The sequence below is a fragment of the Aquarana catesbeiana genome, linkage group LG04 (assembly GCF_042186555.1).
Source record: "Aquarana catesbeiana isolate 2022-GZ linkage group LG04, ASM4218655v1, whole genome shotgun sequence".
Lineage (NCBI taxonomy): Eukaryota > Metazoa > Chordata > Amphibia > Anura > Ranidae > Aquarana > Aquarana catesbeiana.
The window spans coordinates 185,336,689-185,357,972 of NC_133327.1; the positions used below are offsets into that span (position 1 = coordinate 185,336,689).

The following is a 21,284-nucleotide window of genomic DNA, read 5'->3' on the forward strand; positions in this document are numbered from 1 at the left end:
ACTGCAGCATGTATATATCCACATGAAGCCATACATTTATTGCAAGACAAGTTTAAATCTCCCCTAATAAACATTCATGTGAACAGTGTCTGTCTTTCAGATATTTTACACATTGTAAATTGACAGACAGTATGGCTCTTAAATTTTATTCTTTGCAGTCTTGAGTTAAAACCACCCAGTCCCTGCAAAAAAAAAAAACAAAAAAAAATTGGTTCTCTGCAAAAGTAGTCATTATAGATACCTTTCTGTAGGCTGTGCCTCCTAACTCAATTTGAGAAGTGTCAGATGCTTGTATCCCACTTCACTCGTGTTTCCATCCTCCAGCCCTTGTGACTCTACAGGATACAGCAATAACAGGGATCAGAGGATGGAACTTCAGCATACAACAGACCCAGGCATCTGACTGACACTCCCGAACATGTCTAATGCTGATGATTCTGAGGGGCGCTTTATCACTTTAATGGCACAAAGGACAGTAAACACAGCCTCCTGAGATATTACCACTTAAGGACTAGCCTTGTTTTGGATTTTAGGTGTTTACATGTTTAAAACAGTTTTTAAATTACTTAGAACCCCCAAACATTATCTATTGTTTTTTTTCCTAACACCCTAGAGAATAAAATGGCGGTCATTGCAATACTTTTTTTTGCCCCGTATTTGCGCAGCGGTCTTATAAGCGCACTTTTTTTTGGAAAAAATTCACTTTTTTGAATAAAAAAATAAAACAGTAAAGTTAGCCAAATTTTTTTTTTTATATTGTGAAATATAATGTTACGCCAAGTAAATTGATACCCAACATGTCACGCTTCAAAATTGCGCCCACTCGTGGAATGGCGTCAAACTTTTCCCTTAAAAATCTCCATAGGGGATGTTTAAAAAATTCTATAGGTTGCATGTTTTGCGCTACAGAGGAGGTCTAGGGCTAGAATTATTGCTCTCGATCTACCGGTCGCGGCGATACCTCACATGTGTGGTTTGACCACCGTTTTCATATGTGGGCGCTACTCATGTATGGGTTCGCTTCTGCGCACGAGCTCTTTGGGACAGGACGCTTTAAAATATTAATTTTTTTTTTCTTATTTATTTTATTACATTTATTTTTGCACTGGGTTTTTTTTTTTTTTTTTTTTTTTTTTTTTTTTTTTTTATTGGATCACTTTTATTCCTATTACAAGGAATGTAAACATCCCTTGTAATAGAAAAAAAGCATGACAGGTCCTCTTAACTATGAGATCTGGGGTCAAAAAGTCCTCAGATCTCATATTTGGACTAAAATGCAAAAAAGAAAAAAAAAAAGTCGTTTGAAAAAAATGACATAAAAAAAAAAAAGCCTTTAAGACAAGTGGGCGGAGCTGACGTAATGACGTTGCTTCAGCCGTCCAGTGGTATGGAGATGGGTGGCGGCCATTTTAGCCTCACTCGTCTCCATACCCAGGCACTGAAAGGTCCCGATCACCTCCGCCCCTACCGATGGCTCCGGTAAGCGGTGGAGGGCGTGGGAGAGCGGCGGGAGGGGGGAGGCACCTCTCCCGCCACCGATAACAGTGATCTCGCGGTGAACCTGCCGCAGAGACCACCATTATCGTACACAGAACCGGCTCCTGTAAAGATGGATACCTCGGTTGTAGCAGCAGCTGCTGCTGTTACCGAGATATCCCTCTTCAAAGTGCCGACGTATATGTACAGGAGCCGGTCGGTAAGTGGTTAAAGACATTTTCTTTGCAGTAAACTGCGTTTTGAGCATTCCATGTTTTTGAGGTTTTTTTAATATGTAGTGTCTCAAAAACCTGCACGTGTGCTATTGGCAATGTACAAAGCATTCACTTCCGTGCATTGTGGTGCACTATATCACAGGTGCATTTTTTCAGGAAGGTGCAATGCACACATACAGCGTATAAGCCCCCACTCACACCTGAGCATTTTTCTGCTCTTTTCCCTGTGCCAGATTATGCAGAATCTTCTTTCTAATTGTCCCTGTTCACACTTATACGTTCAGTTGCTGTACACCTTATGCTCAAAATGGCACATGAGCTTTTTTTCATTTTTTATAACATCCAATGTGTATGAGGCCTTAGAGGTGGTGTCTGCAATTGTTTTGTTCTTTTTTTAAGCTTTCTTTCCTTTTATTTTCATCTGATTTAACCAGCCAGTAGAACAGTACAACAGAACAAGTTGTCCTTCAAATGTATCCGTTACAAGGGTAGTCTGAAAAGTTCATGGCCTGACATGGAAGGAGTGACCATACAGACATAACTTTATTACTGCAACAAGCCACTCTTCCAGATGTTCAGCTCTGAAAATAGTGCATGCCAGCTGTATGTTCTTCATGCGCTCTTTGCAAGAGTTGGCACCCCTGGTAGTCAGGTTGAAAATGGAGAAAGTGGAAGAAGACTTGAGGCATTCCATCAGCAGGCAAAGTGATTGCAACAGTCTTCTGTGATTAAGGCTGGGTTCACACTGGTCCGACAAACGCTCCGACATTGGGAGCTCATGTCGCATGACGTGTGAAATTTAATGTTTCCCTATGGGAGCCGTCCTAACTGGTCCGACACAAGTCGTTCCGACTTTAGAAATGCTCCCTGTACTACTTTGGTCCGACTTTGATCCTACTTCAGCCTATTGACTATCATTGAAGTCGGATCAAAGTCGGATTGCCGTCTTGCATGATCCGACTTCGGCACGCGACTTGTGCTCAGATGTTCTTGAGGGGGAACTCCGCGCCAAATTTTAAATAAATAAAAACGGCATGGGTTCCCCCACCAGGAGCATACCAGGCCCTTGGGTCTGGTATGGACCTTGAGGGGAACCCCCTACGCCGATAAAAACGGCGTGGGGGTCCCCCCCCAATCCATACCAGACCCTTATCCGAGCACGCAGCCCGGCCGGACAGGAATGGGGGTGGGGACGAGCGAGCGCCCCTCCTGAACCGTACCAGGCCGCATGCCCTCAACATGGGGGGTTGGTGCCTTGGGGGAGGGGGCGCGCTGCGGCCCCCCACCCCAAAGCACCTTGTCCCCATGTTGATGAGGACAAGGGCCTCTTCCCGACAACCCTGGCCGTTAGTTGTCGGGGTCTGCGGGCGGAGGGCTTATCGGAATCCAGGAGCCCCCTTTAATAAGGGGGCCCCCAGATCCCGGCCCCCCACCCTATGTGAATGAGTATGGGGTACATGGTACCCCTACCCATTCACCTAGGGAAGTGTCAATAAAAAAAAACACAGTACACAGGTTTCAAAATTAATTTATTGGGCAGCTCCGGTATCTTCTTCCGACTTCTCCCGGTGTTCCGCCTCTTCTCCCGGGCCCCGCTGCTATCTTCTTCCAGCTCTATTGCCAGCGAGGGTCCCGGTCTGCTGCCGCTGTCTTGCCGCCGCTGTCTCGCCGCTTCTTCTCTTCATCTCTTCTTCCGATGTTGACACGACGCTCTCCCCGGCTGGAATGCTCTGTGCGCTCTGCTCTGACTTATATAGGCGGTGACCCCGCCCCCTTATGCCGTCACAGTCTCTGGGCATGCTGGGACTGTGACGTTTTAGGGGGCGTGGTCATCACCCGATGACCACGCCCCCTTATGCCGTCACAGTCCCAGCATGCCCAGAGACTGTGACGGCATAAGGGGGCGGGGTCACCGCCTATATAAGTCAGAGCAGAGCGCACAGAGAGCATTCCAGCCGGGGAGAGCGTCGTGTCAACATCGGAAGAAGAGATGAAGAGAAGAAGCGGTGAGACAGCGGCGACAAGACAGCGGCAGCAGACCGGGACCCTCGCTGGCAATAGAGCTGGAAGAAGATAGCAGCGGGGCCCGGGAGAAGAGGCGGAACACCGGGAGAAGTCGGAAGAAGATACCGGAGCTGCCCAATAAATTAATTTTGAAACCTGTGTACTGTGGTTTTTTTTTTATTGACACTTCCCTAGGTGAATGGGTAGGGGTACCATGTACCCCATACTCATTCACATAGGGTGGGGGGCCGGGATCTGGGGGCCCCCTTATTAAAGGGGGCTCCTGGATTCCGATAAGCCCTCCGCCCGCAGACCCCGACAACCAACGGCCAGGGTTGTCGGGAAGAGGCCCTTGTCCTCATCAACATGGGGACAAGGTGCTTTGGGGTGGGGGGCCGCAGCGCGCCCCCTCCCCCAAGGCACCAACCCCCCATGTTGAGGGCATGCGGCCTGGTATGGTTCAGGAGGGGGGGGGGGCGCTCGCTCGTCCCCACCCCCATTCCTGTCCGGCCGGGCTGCGTGCTCGGATAAGGGTCTGGTATGGATTGGGGGGGACCCCCACGCCGTTTTTATCGGCGTAGGGGGTTCCCCTCAAGGTCCATACCAGACCCAAGGGCCTGGTATGCTCTTGGAGGGGGAACCCATGCCGGTTTTTTATTTAAAATTTGGCGCGGAGTTCCCCCTCAAGAATATCTGAGCACAAGTCGCGTGCCGAAGTCGGATCATGCAAGACGGCAATCCGACTTTGATCCGACTTCAATGATAGTCAATAGGCTGAAGTAGGATCAAAGTCGGACCAAAGTAGTACAGGGAGCATTTCTAAAGTCGGAACGACTTGTGTCGGACCAGTTAGGACGGCTCCCATAGGGAAACATTAAATTTCACACGTCATGCGACATGAGCTCCCAATGTCGGAGCGTTTGTCGTACCAGTGTGAACCCAGCCTGAGGGTGTGCAGAAGCAGTGCAGAAGACTGTTGCCATCACTTTGCCTGCTGATGGAATGCCTCAAGTTGCATTCTTCTACTTTCTCCATTTCAGCTTGACTATGGAGGGGGGGGCAAAAGTTTGCAACGCATGAGGAAATCTGTTTAGTGCGCATGTGCCATTTTCAGAGCCACACATCTGGAAGGCTGGCTTGGTGTAGTGATAGTTCATGTCTGTGTAGTCTCTCCTTCCATGTCGGCCCATGAGCTTTTCAGACTACCCTTTGGTTAGAGTGTTGAGATGAACCATTTTAACACTGACGGGTGCTTAAAATGATCAGCTGTTCATGTAAAAGCTTTATCTGAAAAGGAAAAATTAACTGCAGCGTAAGTTGGAGTTTGGCCTCAGTGTGTTAGTGGACTCCCCCCCCCCCCCCCCCCCAGACTGACAATGCTGTCCACAAAGAGAAAAACATCTAAAGAAAATGAATGTAGCCACCACATCTAAGGATTGGTCGGCTCCAATATATTACATTTTTGGTTTTGTGTTGAGTACCGCCTTGAGCCTTTAGAACCACTTCAAATATCTGTTAAAACTTTTGGTGTGTAAAATGTGCTCCAATTTTAGCCTGCCTTTGCCATTTAAAAAAAAAAAAAATGTATCTTAGAGATAGGCCAAACCGTTTACATAGAGTAGGGGATGGTTGAAACCCTAGCAGTATATTTCTGTCTGTATTTCTGAATTCCTATCTTAGAATCATTGTTTCCCTCACCTTTCTCTCATGACAACACTAAAATTTAGGATTTTTCACCCACTTTGTCTTGGTGGCAGTGGTTAGCAGGACAATGTGGAGAGGTGAATCTTGCCATTGGGGAAGCATTAAGGATGCATTCACGCCTGAGCGTTTCAAAGTCGTGCGTTTTTACTACAATTTTTTTTACAGGTCACCAAAGCAGAAAAACGCCTGTAATCTGCCCCGAAGAAGTTCATGTTCTTTTGTGAGCTTAAGGTGTTTTTCAGGTGACAAAATGCTCAGATGTGAACAGGTGCCATTGAAATGAATAGGATTTTGCTTGTTGGGCGTTTTTTTACTAGTGTTGGTCAGGTGTGAATGCAGCCTGAAAGCTCAGCAGAGGACTTAATTCTTCCCTGCTCTATCCAAAACTTTAAGCTGAACACTTAGGCTCGGTTCACACATGGGCGGCACGACTTGCAGGTCGCCTCAGCGAGGCGACCTGCAAACGACTGCCGGGGCGACTTGCGAGACGACTTCTGCATAGAAGTCTATGCAAGTCGCCCCAAGTCGCCCCCAAAGTAATACAGGAACCTTTTTCTAAGTCGGAGCGACTTGCGTCGCTCCGATTAGAACGGTTCCATAGCACAGAACGGGAGGCGACTTGTCAGGCGACTAGGTCGCCTGACAAGTCGCCCCAGTGTGAACCGAGCCTTAGGCTACAGTGAGTCACACTTGAGCTGAGTGTTTTCAGGCATGTTTATTTTAGCAGATTTGTAAATATTTTTTTTTTTCATTTAGGTGCTTTTGCTGTAGAAAAGGGGAGTTACTGTTTGAGCTAAACGCTTGAGGGAGAAAAAAAAAAAAAAAAAAGCTAATTTTTCGCTGTTCAGCCATTTCCATTGAGGGAGAAAAATCTGCTTAAAAAGAAGCTCATGTACTTTTTTTGAGTGACAGGTGTTTTGCTACAGGTGCCAAAACGCTTAAATGTGAACAGGGACCATTGAAATTGATGGGATTTTGTAAGCGTTTCTGAGCTTCGAGCTGAAAAACGCTCAGGTGCGAACGGTGTCTCAGATGTGCGAATATGGTGTAAATATAAGAGGCATATGTATTTTTTTCTTGATACTTTGTGTGATTTGTGTGTTTCTTCCAAATTTGTGCAGTAATCCAATGTAAAAACTTTGCCTCTGTGCAGGAGCTTCCTGTAATAAAGACCAAATCGCTGTTGGTCTTGTATTCGCCTCCTCTTGTAGTGGGTGGATCTGCCAAGCCCCTCCTACAGCTCTGCTCACAGGCTAAAGCGCAATGATGTCAGTGCTCACAAAGTACATTTTATTTCCTTTGTGGCTACTTAGAAATGATATATTTTGTGACCTGAAGTTTAGCTTTAAAGTGTTACTAAACCCATAATGGTAAAATCGGTCTGTATATGCAGTAAAGCATGCTTGTTATACTCACTGTGGAACCTAAGTAGTTAACCCTCCGCATTGTGTATAAAGGCTGTGTGATCCTGTCTTCTCTGATCCTCCTTCTTTAACTGACTCTAAGGCTCGGTTCACACTGGGGCAACACGACTTCAGCGCGACTTTGCACGGCAACTTCGACGCGACTTTAGCAAATTACAAGGCGACTTGAAGTCGCCTGCATGATAGGCGACTTCGCCTGTGGCCAATCAGCTCTCTGGGAGGGAGGGGGGGAGGGAGGGGTTTTCCCTGCAAAGTCGCTTGACTTTACAGAGAGATCCGACTTGGAGGCGACTTCCATTGATTTCTATGGTACAGGTCGCCTACCAAGTCGGATCAAAGTAGTACAGGGAGTACGCTCTGAAGTCGGAGCGACTTCAGTAGCGTCTATTAAGACGCTAGCGTTAACTCCCATTCAAACTATTTCTGGGGTGACTTGGGGCGACTTGAGGGCGTACAAGTCGGATCCCAAGTCGCCCCAGTGTGAACCGAGCCTAACGCTTTGGCAGTTTATATTTACTAAAATAGAGTTTCCGTGTACTGTGGGAGACCAGATATAGTGAATGCAGGTTCTGGGTTTAGTAACGCTTAAATCAGTGGGTTCACTGAGGCAACACTTTTTTTTTTAAACAGTTGCAAAAAAAAAGTTATACTCCCAGCATGCCGTGAATGCTAACGGTCACGTTTTGCTTGTGATTTCAACTGTCAAACCATCAGATTGGCTGGTGTCATAACTGATCATATTTGCAGCACCACGGCAGTTGCAGATCAAATGGGCTATGATGGCAGCTTCTTTTGCTGAAAAGGATGAGGGTTTAGTTCCATCGTAATACTAATTTTATTCTTACATTTTATGTGCTTCTTCTACTTTCAAGCCACCAGAATGCACAGATTAACAACTAGAGAACATCACATTAGAGAACATACCTTGTCTGCTCTAGACTGACGAGTTCATTTTGTGTCCCGCTTCTGCCCTAGTTTTTTATTGCCTATTTCGATTTCTTCTTTGTTTCTATATAAACTATAATTCTTTGATTTGCAGAACCATTTCTTTGTGTCCCATAGTTGTATCTTTGGTATTGTAAAATTTGCTAATTTTAGATACGCAAGTTTTTCAGTTACCGAACATGAACACTGGTTATCAATACAAAAGAGAACAGGAAGGCGGGAGTTTAAATGAAGTACGCGGAGGGTCAAGTGTTGCATTATAATTGATATATCTATAATATATGTAAAGGAGTAAGACATTTGTCTCATTCATATTGGATAGAAAATTGATATACTACACATATAGTTAAATACCTGCATGGAGTAAGATATTAAATAAAAAAAACTTTATTTCATACAGCAATACATAAATAATCCTAAAAATGGATAGCACATGATTAGAATATAGCCAAATACATGAACAGAATCCACAATGATGTGGTAGGATAAAGTATGCAATTTGAACACCATCTGTTCACTCAACGCGTTTTGTGACTTGATGTCACTCATCAGGAGAAAGCGTGTACACGTGCAAGATATCTCTGTAATGATATATTGTGCATTTCTAGCTGGTCTATTAGTCACAAGTGTGAAAAATATAAAAGGAAATGGGGGGTAAAACACCCTATATGATACAGGGCATCCATGTGCAATTGGTATGGCATTGAGGGTCATGAATATCCCCACATGAGGAACATCTCCTCCCGGGAGCTGTGATGGTATGTTAAGTGACAGCCTGCCCAACAGGCAACCCTCGCAGGGACGGTCATGCATCAGGCTGTGATGTGTGAGTAAGCATGTGTGATCACAAAAACCAAATTGGGGATGTAGAAAGTAAATAGAATTATAAAGGTGAGTGATGAGTACTGAATAAACTGAGTAGGAAAATTAAGTGCAAAAAGCTGTGTGAAAATGAACCAAATCATAAGAAAAAGAAATAAAAAAAAAAAAAAAAGTGACTGGTTACCAATATTTTGTTCCAACACGTACATTTCTAAACATAACTTCTTTTCCTGTTGCTGATTATCAAAAGAATGCAGCAATGGTAAACATTACACTGTGAACAATGAGATGGAATCCATAGAAAAAGATTAACGGAGCAAAAAGTTTGCTTACACAGTAAAGCACAAAGGATTATCCGTGATCCTGGCAGTGATACATGAGAGATCATTTGTGTTTTTAAATTTCCTATGTTGTCGTATCATTTCCTCTGCAAGTTGAACATCCTCGCTGATGCTGAATTCATCTCTATTGGTTGATTTTGAGACAGTGTTGTCATTATAGAGTGAATGGGGGGGAAAAAAAAACATTGCCTTTACCCAGCAGAGTAATGGCATGCTGTGTAATGTAGCATCCTGCAATTGAGCACCTCTTAACCTCCCACAGGTGGAGTATATAGACTGCTGAGAATGTGTTCTTATGCATTAGTTTACCTTTCTGACCCAGTAAAAATGAATGGGGGCTGTTTCGTAAATGCAACTAATGCTCCGGGCACACTGCCTTATAAATTGCTGCTACTATGGGACTTTTGCTTGTAGAAGCAGCTCAATGTTATCCTATGTGTCCATATACATTAGGGAGATTACAGGCATATTTGCTCCACATTTAGGGGCAGAAAAAAAATGACGGTTAGACTTGGCAGTAACCGTGTTTCTACGAACCTTCCAGGGCAGCAACACATAAGATGAGAGGCCCCTCCCTACAGGAAACAATCCGTTCACAGCTGTTAAAAGGCCTCATCGTCGGTTTTCTCCTCTCACCTTCCAGGACTTCAACACATGAGAGTATAATCAAGTAATCCGCAGGCCTACCTTGATTATGACTGATGAAGGTATCTTAGCCGGATCAAGAGGCTGATCAGCAGGTTTGCTCCACCAATGTCCCTGCCTTCTCCGCTTCGGATGCAGGATCTGTGGAGTGCTCTTAAAGATGGAATCAGAAAACCTATGAAATTAGTAGATTAGCACAGTTTAACTGTCTCAACCATCTAGCAATTCTTAGGGCCACTAAAAGGACCAATCAAAGACTTGCTCTGTGAAGCAAGGATACTACTTTGATCAACAAAGAGGATCTGGCTTAAACATTGCTCTGTTCAGGAGAATGATTTAACCACTTAAGGACCAGGCCATTTTTTTGCGATACGGCACTGCGTCACTTTAACTGACAACTGTGCGTTATTGTACCAAAACAAAACTGATGTCCTTTTCCCACAAATAGAGCTTTCTTTTGGTAGTATTTGATCACCTCTGTGGTTTTTTATTTTTTGCGCCATAAACAAAGAGCGACAATTTTGGGGAAATCAATATTTTTTTACTTTTAGCTATAAGTATCCAAAAAATTTATTTATTTTTTTTCCCTCAGTTTAAGCCAATATATATTATTTTTGGTAAGCAAAATCGCAATTGGCGTATATTGATTGGTTTGCGCAAAAGTTATAGCGTCTACAAAATAGGGGATAGATTTATGCCATTTTTATTTAGATATCTATAATTATATTATATTTCCTTAGTAATGGCGGTGATCATCGATTTTAATTATTTTTTTTTGGGACCAGTGACATTTATACAGCGATCAGTACTATAAAAATGCACTGATTACTGTATAAATTACACTGGCAGGGAAGGGGTTAAATGTGTTCCCTAGGGAGATGTTACTGACTGGGAGTAGACAGAGAATGTCTTTTCCTAATCACTAGGAACAGACTATCTCTCTTCTCCCCTGTCAGAATGGGGATTTGTTTGTTTACATTGACATATCCCTGCTCTGGCTCTCTGTGGAGCAATCGCGGGTGGCCCTATCATCTATTTTTCATTAAATCATTTCTTAGGCCCCTTTCACACGGGGGCGGTGGTAAAACGGCGCCGCTTTACCGTCGTTTTAGCAGCGGTATTCGGCTGCTAGCGGGGGGGTTAAAACCACAGCAAATCGCTGCTGCAGCAGCGCTATGCCGGCGGTATAGCCACGCTGCCCCATTGATTTCAGTAGGCAGGAGCGATGTATACACTGCTCCAAAGATGCTGCTAGCAGGACTTTTTATTACCATCCTGCCAGCGTACTGCTCCAATGTGAAAGCCCCAGCAGCGGCTCTTTCAGGGCGCTTTGCAGGCACTATTTTTAGTGCTGTAGCATCTGCAAAGCACCCCAGTGTGAAAGGGGTTTTACTGTGTTTCTCTGCCTCATTGTAATGTCCTCCATGAGCTCCCAAGCTACTCCTTTTCCCCTCACTTCTGTGTGTTTTTTGTTTTTATGGAATAATTGGTAGTGCATGTTGGTTTGTCATGTACACTGGTCTATGAAAACTACAAATCCATTAGACCATAGTCCCTAGTCCATCTAAGGAGTGAGTGAGAGGGTGGCTACATTCCTACATACAGTGAACTAACACCATACACCCTTCCCACTCGCTTGGTCCTTGCTGTACTTACCTCCCAGGGATGCTGATTTTTCGTAAGCCTAGAGTCCTCATGATTTTATTTTTCATTTTGGAGGAGGGGCTCCTGCATACATACTTGAGCTACAGGTAGATGGATTCCAGGAAGTAAATGCTACATGAATCTGTCCTTACGCATGAGGGCTAGAAATGCTAGAGGATGTTATTCAAAGCTATTTCTCAACAAAATAAAGCATGGAGACATGGATGTATTGACCTGTTACAGGTAAAAATGCATTTTTAAAAATGCATTTATTAATTTATTTATTTTTTCCAGGAGCCTGCAGAGCATTGCATCTGCAATCAGCAATGTCATTCTGTTGACAGTTCAATGAACTACAAGAGCGCTCACCAGTGCCTGCACAGTTCATTGAGCACTAGAATCCATCTACTGCAGTGGTAGAAGGAACTTGTATTTTGTTTATGCACAGAACTATGTGGCTGAAGCCCCGCACAGCCATGCTGTTAAATTGTGACTGTGTGTGCAGGGAGAGGATCCTCTTCATGCTGTCACAATGGGGTATGGGGGGGGGGCATTAGTAATGTTACACCCTAAATACCATTGTAAAATTTTACTAAAGGCGAACTTATCCTTTAACCACTTAAGGCCTGCCCACAGCATATATACTGTGGCAGGGCAGCCCTATTGTGCGAATCGACGTACCTGTACGTCGTTTTGTGCACGAGACACTGCGGGAGCATGCACTCTCCCGCTGCTCAGCAGGGTGAGCTGATTCACCCGCGATCGCTCCTCAGGCAGAACGGGGATCTGCCATTGTAAACAAAGCAAATCCCCGTGCTGACAGAGTACAGTGAGATCGTCTGTTCATAGTGATCAGGAACAGCGAGCTCTGTACTCCCAGTCAGTCCACTCCCCCCCACAGTTAGAAACGCCTGCCTAGGACACACTTAACCCCTTCCCTGCCAGTGTCATTTAGACCCCTTTCAAACTGGGGCGGTTTGCAGGCGTTATTGCGCTAAAAATAGCGCCTGCAAACCGCCCCAAAACAGCCTCCGCTGTTTGTTCAGTGTGACAGCCCGAGGGCTGTCACACTGAAGCAGTGTGCTGGCAGGAGAAGAAAAAATCTCCTGTCAGCCGCTTCTTTGGAGCGGTGAAGGAGCGGTGTATTAACCGCTCCTGCCCATTGAAATCAATGGGACAGCGCGACTATACCGCGGTAATACCGCGGCCATAGCCGCGCTATACGAGGGGTTTTAACCCTTTTTCGGCAGCCAGCGGGGGGTTAAAACCGCACCGCTAGCGGCTGAATACCGTGGTAAAACAGCGCTAAATATAGCGCTGTTTTACCGCCGACGCCCACTACCGCCCCAGTGTGAAAGGGGCCTTATACAGTGATCAGTGGATGTTTTTAGCTCTGATCACTATAATAATGTCACTGGTCCCAAAAAAGTTTCAAGTGTCTGATCTGTCCACCAAAATGTCACAGTCCCGATTAAAAAAACCTCTGATCGCCCTCATCACTAGTAAAAAATAATAATTAATGCCATAAATCTATCCCCTTTTTTTGTAGACGCTATAACTTTTGCGCAAAAAAAATCTATATGCTTATTGCGTGTGGTGTTATTTTTGAAAAAAAAAAAAAAAAATGTAGAATACATATTGGCCTAAACTGATGAAGAAATTTTAGTTTTGACTTTTTTTTTTTTTTTTTTTGACTTTGACTTTTTGTTTATAGCGCAAAAAATAGACTGCAGAGATTATTAAATACCACCAAAAAAGGTCTATTTGTGGGGAAAAAAGACCTCAATTTTATTGGGGTACAGCGTTGCATGACTGCGCAATTGTCAGTTAAAGTAACGCAGTGCCGTTTCGCAAAAAATGGCCTGGTCATTAAGGGGGTAAATCTTTCCAGGGCTGAAGTGGTTAAACCCTTGCAGTTGAGTGGGGATAGGGTCAACTTAAAGGGGATTTTTTTTTTTTTTTTTTTTTTCCAATAGATTTAACCAATTTGTGATCAAATATAAGGGTATCCGTTTAGATGGCCCTAGAATTATTACTCACTTCAATATTCATGGTGATACCTTGTTTGTGGCACACTCTACATCTTTGTATGTTGGCACACGTGCACAGATTTTATTTATTTTTTTTTCTCCATCCTAACTTTATTTATATCAAATGGGGGGCTGATAGCCCCCTATGTGATGGCATAGTAGAAATCAAAGGTCCTCTTCTTCTTAAAAAAAAAAAATATCAGGGGATAATGTCACCTATGGACCACATGGAATCTGATCAAGTGTGATCCGCTTCCTTCTCGCCTACAGTAATTGGTGTATAACCACTCTGAACCTGGAAGTGATGTAGTACACATGACTTCTGTGTTTTACCATATTGCTTTCATCAAAAATCTGGATGCCAACTTCACAAAAGTACAGGCAGTGTGGGTTCAGGTCATGCACCATCCCTGCACGCCTGTCAAACTTTTATTTACAGTTAAACCTGTACACCTGTTGCATCTCCATTGACTTAACATGGGCTGCCTGCACAGAGCTCTACATTGCTGCAGACGCATAAGCAAAAATGGCTCTTTGCACGCTGTATGGGTCTCTGCACCCTTGTAAAAGAACCCCAATGGAGACATGAAATGTGTACTTGTTTCTGCTTTACATTATGTGGAGAGCACAATCTTGGCATCAGAAACGGACTGAAACCCAACTTTAGAGTCTTGGGATTTATTGAGAATGAATTCTTTAACGGTACATACAGCTAGAGAGGTCAGTGATATTTTTTTTGTTTTTGTTTTTTTTACGGATAGGTTCACCTTTCACACGTTTTACAAAATAGCCCCCCATGCATCATAGTTTTCTCAATCCGTTCTGCAGATGGTGGGATGCACCAAGCATTGGTGCACAGCTCTAGATATCCACACACACTCCCAGCCTACCTCTTCACCCACAATCCTTTATTCTTGGAAAAAACACAGAGCAATGGGGAGGAAGGTTGGTGGGTTTATTTGAGGATTTTGGGGGCAGCACCTGTTGTGCTTGGTGCCTCCTGCCTTGTGCAGGTGGTTTGAGAAGGACAATATTGTTCTCAGCTGAAGAGGTTGGCATTTGTTTTGGGGGAATGGAGCAGAGTTTTTTTTTTTTTTTTTTTTTTTTTTTTTTTTATAGGTGACAATGTAGTTCATTCATGTAAATTTGCCCTTCAGTTCTTTAACTGTTTGTTAGGACTATGTAAATGTACGTAATCCCTACACTAGTGCACTTTAAGCCACAAATGGCCTGTCCAGACGTCACATACAATGTTCACAGAAGAAATGGCCATACTCCAGGGAATCCATCATGTAAATGATTTATTCAGAAAGAGGCTTGCACATGGTTCACATTCACCATGCGTTGATGGGCTTGATCATAGATATGATCTCTAATGCATTTTGCCCATGATGGGCTTAGTCATAGAGGGTGGAGTCCAGGTAGGGTGTGCGGTGTGTACTCTGCTTGCTGGGTAGGTAAGTCTTTTACTACTTGGATTCACTGGAGTGCAGCTATTTCTTTTGCGGACCTCACACAGATGTATCTAGGTAACCAAATAGCTCTACCTTCTCAACAACATAATAGCCTAATGGGTTTATTCTTTAGATTTTAATGCTTGCGATCAATAGAAAGAGAAATATCTTTGTAAAAGTGTACTTGAACTTCGTGGTAGCACGTATGGGATAAAATTCCTTGAAAAGTCCTCTACGTTTGGCACCAAGGTAGAATATGACTGTGTTGGAATAAGAACAGAGTACAGCTCATTTTCCATAGATAGCTGACCAGTATGAACTACACAGGCTGCATTCCAGTAACTAATGAATGGATATGATTGTGAACTGTCGACTACAGCAGTTAACCAGCTGAAAACCTAACACTAAGCCCCATAAGTTTTAGGTGACTGTTACTTCATTTGCTTAAAGACCTGCTTGTGCACTGTTAAAGCTGATAAATTGTACTGTTATCACATATGGACATCAAAATACAAATTTTCGTTGGAGAAATGTTGAGCAGCTTGACTTTACAAAGTGCCGTGTGTTTAGGAAAGTGTGGAGGAGCCTCTGGTTTGGTTGACAAAGTTTCTTGTTAATTTGCTGCCAAACACTTGGATCTTACAAAGTCAACTGAAAGCTAAACCATTCAGGGCAGTGGTGAGACTGTGAATGTTTTGAGCCTTACAGGCATTTGCCAGTTATATCTGTGTACATGCGCATCAACTGAAAATATGGGATGAGCTTTTTAACTGACAGCATCAGGAGCCAATGGTTTCCGCTGCACTCAGCCAAGCCTGTGAGATGGGGAGAAGAACTACTGTAGACATGCACAGTGCTGGATGGAAATCGGGCTCGGTGAGTATTTGGGGGGGGGGGGGGCTACTATTACGTGAATGCATTAAGGTAAAAAAAAAAAAACTTTTACCTTTTTACAACCACTTTAATGTATAATCATTTAGAATAAACCAATTACTAATTTTCTAGGGCTTTGCAACATAAGGTCATTGGGGGTTATTTACGAAAGGCAAATCCACGTTGCACTACAAGTGCAGTCGCTGTATATCTGAGGGGAAGCTCTGCTGATTTTATCGTTCCAATCGTGTACAAGAAAAAGCTGTTTTTTATTTTCCTTGCATGTCACCCTCAGATCTACAGCTGCTGCACATCCAAGTGTACTTGTAGTGCAAAGTGGATTTGCCTTCAGTAAATAACCCCCATTGTCTTTTGAATTGTTGCAGTTAAATACATATAAAGATGCACACAAAATCTGTGCCATTCTCACGAATTCAAAATCAGACTTTCACCTACCTGCATGTATGTCAAATTAGGGCGACCGGCTGTGTCCACACTGCCCAGTGTCCACATAGGATAATATAGGCTGCTTGAACGCAGCGCCAGGTGGCTCCAGTCCTTGAAAATAAGGCCCAAATCTCTTGATACGTCTCCGTTCTTTTTCAAATCTGGGGCAAAAAAAAAAGTTTGCTGCACTGAAGATAGTTTTGTTGACAAACAAACTAAAAATGTTTTTTTTTTAATTTTGTTTTTGTTTTTCCCCAAGATTTGCTCATTGCCTTTGTTTTATAGGGCTATCTGTTTTGCTTTTATTATATTTTACCTCCACATTGTATACAGCATAAATGTTTTTTAAAATGTTTTTCATTTGATTCTTGGGTCTCACAGGAATCCTTCCTCAGCTTTCTATGAAGCGTTTCAAGTGAAGTTCCAGGGTTCAAAGAAACTGGGTAATAGGTATGACAATAAAATGACCACATGCAGAGATGTTTGCATGGACAGCTTGCAGTGAGCTTGATTCTTGCATTAACCAATTGGGAATGGTGCTCTCTAAATGATAACAGCTTTTGCAGGCCACTGTGTTCATTTGGGTGTGTGGATAGCTTGCAATGTCAATTTGGATGTAGAATTAAGTAACCATTTTTATTCCTCAGGGTTTTCTTGCTCCCTTTAATGCTCAAATCCAGTTCTAGTCTTCCAAATATGTGCACCTCCTGTATGTTTCTTTTAAGATGTATCTGCATTTTTTTTTCTATACAATTCCAAGGATTTTTTAAAATTTATTTATTTTTTTGGTCCCCCTTCCCAAAAAAAAATGTTTTCACTTTTTTTCTTTTTTTTTTTTTCCCCACTTTGTTGGGCTCATTGTCTGTACATGGATTTTCAGAAACTAGTTCATTTGATTGGGTTTCCAATGGGGGGGGGGGTCCTTGCATCCTGCTAGCAAGAAATTTTGAGACCCCTTCGTTTCACTTTTTTTAAAGTTCTTGGTTGACTGATTCCAGACCGACAGATACAAAGGTTCTCAAAATAGAACTTTTTTTTGTTTATTACAGTGTAGAACTATATTTTGCTAAAGGACTGATCTGCATTAAAAGTATTGCCTCTAAGAATAACTTGGAAGCTGTTTAAGAGCGACCAATGCACCAAGAAATAAATCTAGACAAAAAACCCCTCTTTCAGTGACTGCAACTAATAAAGGTGTTGCAGTTTGGAAAGTTCTTTTAAATGTATCTTGGGGAAAAATAAAAGTTGCATGTCTGAATTTTTGGCCATTCCGGTGGGATGGCACCACAACCTTTCGGAACAGACAAATCTAAGGCCAGTTATGCTATACCATTTTATGTTCCTCTGCAAATTCATGGCCATTTAGGATTGCTGAAAAAGTTTAATTAGATGCATTATAAAGGTAATTTCACATACTTTTATCGCCACCCATCAACTTTCTGAACACAGATATGTTAAAGGCAACAATACACTAAAATATTATTCCCTTTACCTGACTCGGGTTTGAGCACAGATGTTCAGTACCTGAACTGATTTGACTGGGAGGCAGCAGAGTGCTCTGATGCCAGTGAAAACTATTTTTTGACCATGTCATCGGTTTGCTGTACCTTTTTGGATGTATTTCCGATACAACATGGCTGGACCAAGAATTATAGAATTCAAGGGCTTGGCAGCTGATTTTAAATGTAATCTATTTCTTCTATTTGTATCAAGAACTTGAGTCTAGTACGGCAAGCTGCCATTGTCTGTCTAAATCCTGAAAGCAGTGCACACCTGAGCAGCTTCACACACAATAACAGAAGAGTTGGCCTGCTGTGCTGGTAGACATAAGCAACAGTTGCCCATTATGGGGGTTTGACTAGCTTTAATGTTTAGAAGTAGGCCAACAACCATTGTGGCTAGCAGATTTAATAATTTAGGGGGGTTGAAAAATGTCCCAATTACTGTTGTCCCCTTCGCTGTGATAAGTGAACTTTTCTCTTCCTCCCCTCCCCTTGGACATAAATGCACATGTTCGCCTGAGCTGAATGTTTGTGTTTATGGCGGAGCTAGTGGCTTAGGGCCTACCGTATGGTGTAGGCAGTCTGTGCCATAGTTATACTCATATATTTCTTCTACAATAAAAGTGAGGATATTCTTTGAATAATACTGGCCCCACACAGTATTGTGTTGGTATGTTAGGCCTGTTAGATCATTTTCACCATCGTTTTTCAGAGGTGAGAATGTACCTCCTTTGGCTGCATTCAAGCTTAAGTCACACAGTGTTAATCTCCTCTCCAGAAACCTCAGTTCCTAATTCCTTGATGCATGCTGAGGGAGATTTTTAAATCTAATTGTGTACAACTTTTTTCTTTAGTCTTTTAGATCTACAGTATTTCTATTTTGCTTTGGAAGACCCTGGAACTGGATTATAGCAGTCAAGGGAGCAGGGGATACCGTAAACGAGAAATAAGGTTGTGAACAGCGCCTGATTTAGCACCTTATTCTATGTCCCAAACAGAAAATGAAAGGTAAGAAGAATTTCCCTTGCTGAAATAGGTCCTCTATGAAGCTCCATAAAATACAGGATTTGAAACAAAGCTCTCTGTTTAGTCATATGTGTTGCACAGTGGAATGCTATACTATACCAAGAATGCCAGGAGATGTAGCTCCTCCTCCCTGAGCCTGCATGTACCACTGACGTCAGTGAGTGCAATGTGAATGATGCAATTCATCGCTGTCCACTTCCAATTCTAGGAATAATGGCTGTGTAGTTACCATACCACTGCACAGGAAGCAGAGAGCCAAATGTACAACTCAGTCCTGTTGTGAGGATCTATGCCCCCTTCAAGTGTATGTCAGCTCATTATGTGCGTCACTTGTGAGTGCGATTAAGAAACTGTCCTTGTTTACATGTGTTTATAAAAGATCTGCTCTAAAGGTATGATTTATTTATTTATTTATTTATTTTTTTAGATCAATGATTTATTTAATTGAAAGCAAAATAGGGTGGCTTTGTCTAATCACTTTGTATTCCCCCCTCCTTTGAAGCAAGTCTGAATCATCTCAATATATGTATATTTATCATTCTGAATATCATCATGCCTTACTAATCTTGTGGTGCACAACACAGGTGGGCCGTGCTTCTTTGTAATGATCTGTGTGTTGCATAATTTGGCATTATTATTATTTTTTATTATTATTTATTTATTTTTTAATCTTGCATGTATGAATTTGTATACTGCAATGATGCTGGCATTAATGATTGTAGGATGTGTATTAAGTGACGCACATGACTTGAACACTGCATGAGATAGAATTTTAGAAGGCATTATAAAAACTTCAAACTGCATAGATTGAGTATTCTTTGTTTCCTTCGGGAAGCTTTTATTTTAAGCCTTGCCATCAAGGTTGCCATGTGACTTATCCCTGGAGTTTGAGAGACCAGATAATAATCAGGAGTGAACAAGTAGGGCCCTATTTGTTTAGCAAGGATATTGTTTGGTATGAGAGTGTCCAGATGTATCCTGATGGAAGTAGCATCAGTATAACTGAAATGCTGAGCAGCAGATCACCAGCATTGAAGTCGCCTTAACAGACTACTTACACGTTAGAGCTCTTTCACATTGCAGCTGTGTTAGCGGTAAAGCGCCGCTAGTTTTAGAGGTGCTTTACCTTTGTTTTAGCTGCGCTTTTCGACCGCTTGCGGGGTGCTTTTAACCCCCGCTAGCGGCTGAGGAAAGGGTTAATGGCGCTGCTGCCGAAGCGCTGTGCAGGTGCTTCGGCAGCGGTACCCATTCATTTCAATGGGCAGGAGCGGTGTATGCGCCGCTCCTCCACCGCCCGAAAGATGCTTGCAGGACTTTTTTTTAACGTCCTGCCAGTGCAGGACCCCAGTGTGAAAGCATTCGGGCTTTCACACTGGAACTGGAGATGAGGCCTTTTTTCAGGCACTATTTTTAGCGCTAAAACGCCTGAAAAATGCCTCCAGTGTGAAAGGGGTCTTGAGCATCTTTGAGTAGAGTAATAACGGCAGAAGGAAAAAATGACAGAAAAATTGTTCCCATGTGATCAGATTCTGTTTCGCACAGACTACTTTTCTGTGTCTCAGGGAAATCAAATAACGATCTTAACAGTTGATGGGTTGGTGGTTTTTTTTTTTTTTTAATTTTTGTTTTTCCTGTACATATTGGATGTGTAAATTGTATTATGAGGGTCTTGGGTGATAGGTGATTAAAGGGCGGCTGAAGTTAGTAAACTTTTATAGTATGAAAATTGGGAGAATAATGTTTGGTTTGCACTAGTGTAATGTCAGATGCACAGAATTGCATGCCAAGGGAAATCATGTTTTTAATGGTGTCCATTCACATCAGTGCGACTCAGCATGGAGCAATTTTGGAGAAGTGTCCTGTACTACTTTGGTGCGATTTTCGCCCCATAGAATATACAACGTTGTTTCCAAGTAGCACTGCATAATCTGCTTAAAGTCGGATCAAAAGCATATTGCAGCAGTGTGAACCTAACCTCAATAAACAAGCTATTGTCGCAACTTTACCAACTACTGTGCAATTAACTGGGTGAGAAAAATTATATTTTGGTGTGGTAGGATATGTTTTTTCTATCCTAGAACGCATTGTAAAAAAAAATGCATGTCCATGACCGTATGGCATAATTGACTTGTGTGACCATACCTGCCAATCATAAGTTCTGTTGGGCACACTTCTTCCTACAATCTGCCCAGTTGGGCACACTGCTCAGTTCCACTGGTACTTTCCCGCTTTTGGAGCAGACTCCCCAGCCTTTCATTACATTTTTAAGCCCCTGATTTAACTCCTTGAATCTTTTGATGTCAAAGAGCCTGTTCTCTGCTGGTTCTTGAATTCTCTACCACTTTGCCCATGCCTAGGTAAGTGTTGGTACTTTGGCTAATGTGAGGGTTAGGGCTTGAGATACTACCCCCTTAACATTTTTTTTATTAATGTAAAAATTAGGGGGTATGCATTAGAAAAATATACTAGAAAAAGAAGTCCTGCCTGTACTGAAGAAAAAAAAATCTCTTGTATTATAAAAGTGCTATGTAAGCTAATAGTGTGCATGCACTGAAACACTTGCCTCTGCTGCTTATGTGTATCTAAATCCAAAACAAAAACATATTTCAGTTTACCAGCCCTTAGATGGGTGGCTTTCTCTTTTCAGGCTGTTTTTCTTTTTCACCTGGTAATCCTGCTATTAACCATCCAGGCCAATTCTGACATTTCTC

General features: G+C 42.7%; 1 protein-coding gene across 3 annotated transcripts in view; it reads left to right on the forward strand.

The window, feature by feature from the left end:
* Positions 1 to 21,284, forward strand: part of TSC22D2 (TSC22 domain family member 2) — a 71,601-nt gene that overhangs the window by 7,081 nt on the left and 43,236 nt on the right. The window contains exon 2 of one of the 3 annotated variants that reach the window (XM_073625982.1): positions 16,427 to 16,495. The exons of 1 other annotated variant lie outside the window; for it this stretch is intronic. In XM_073625982.1, coding sequence (XP_073482083.1) covers positions 16,427 to 16,495 — 69 coding nt within the window. Of the gene's footprint in view, positions 1 to 16,426; positions 16,496 to 18,401; positions 18,556 to 21,284 lie in introns of those variants that run through there. One more of the 3 variants, XM_073625984.1, reaches the window with a different exon arrangement.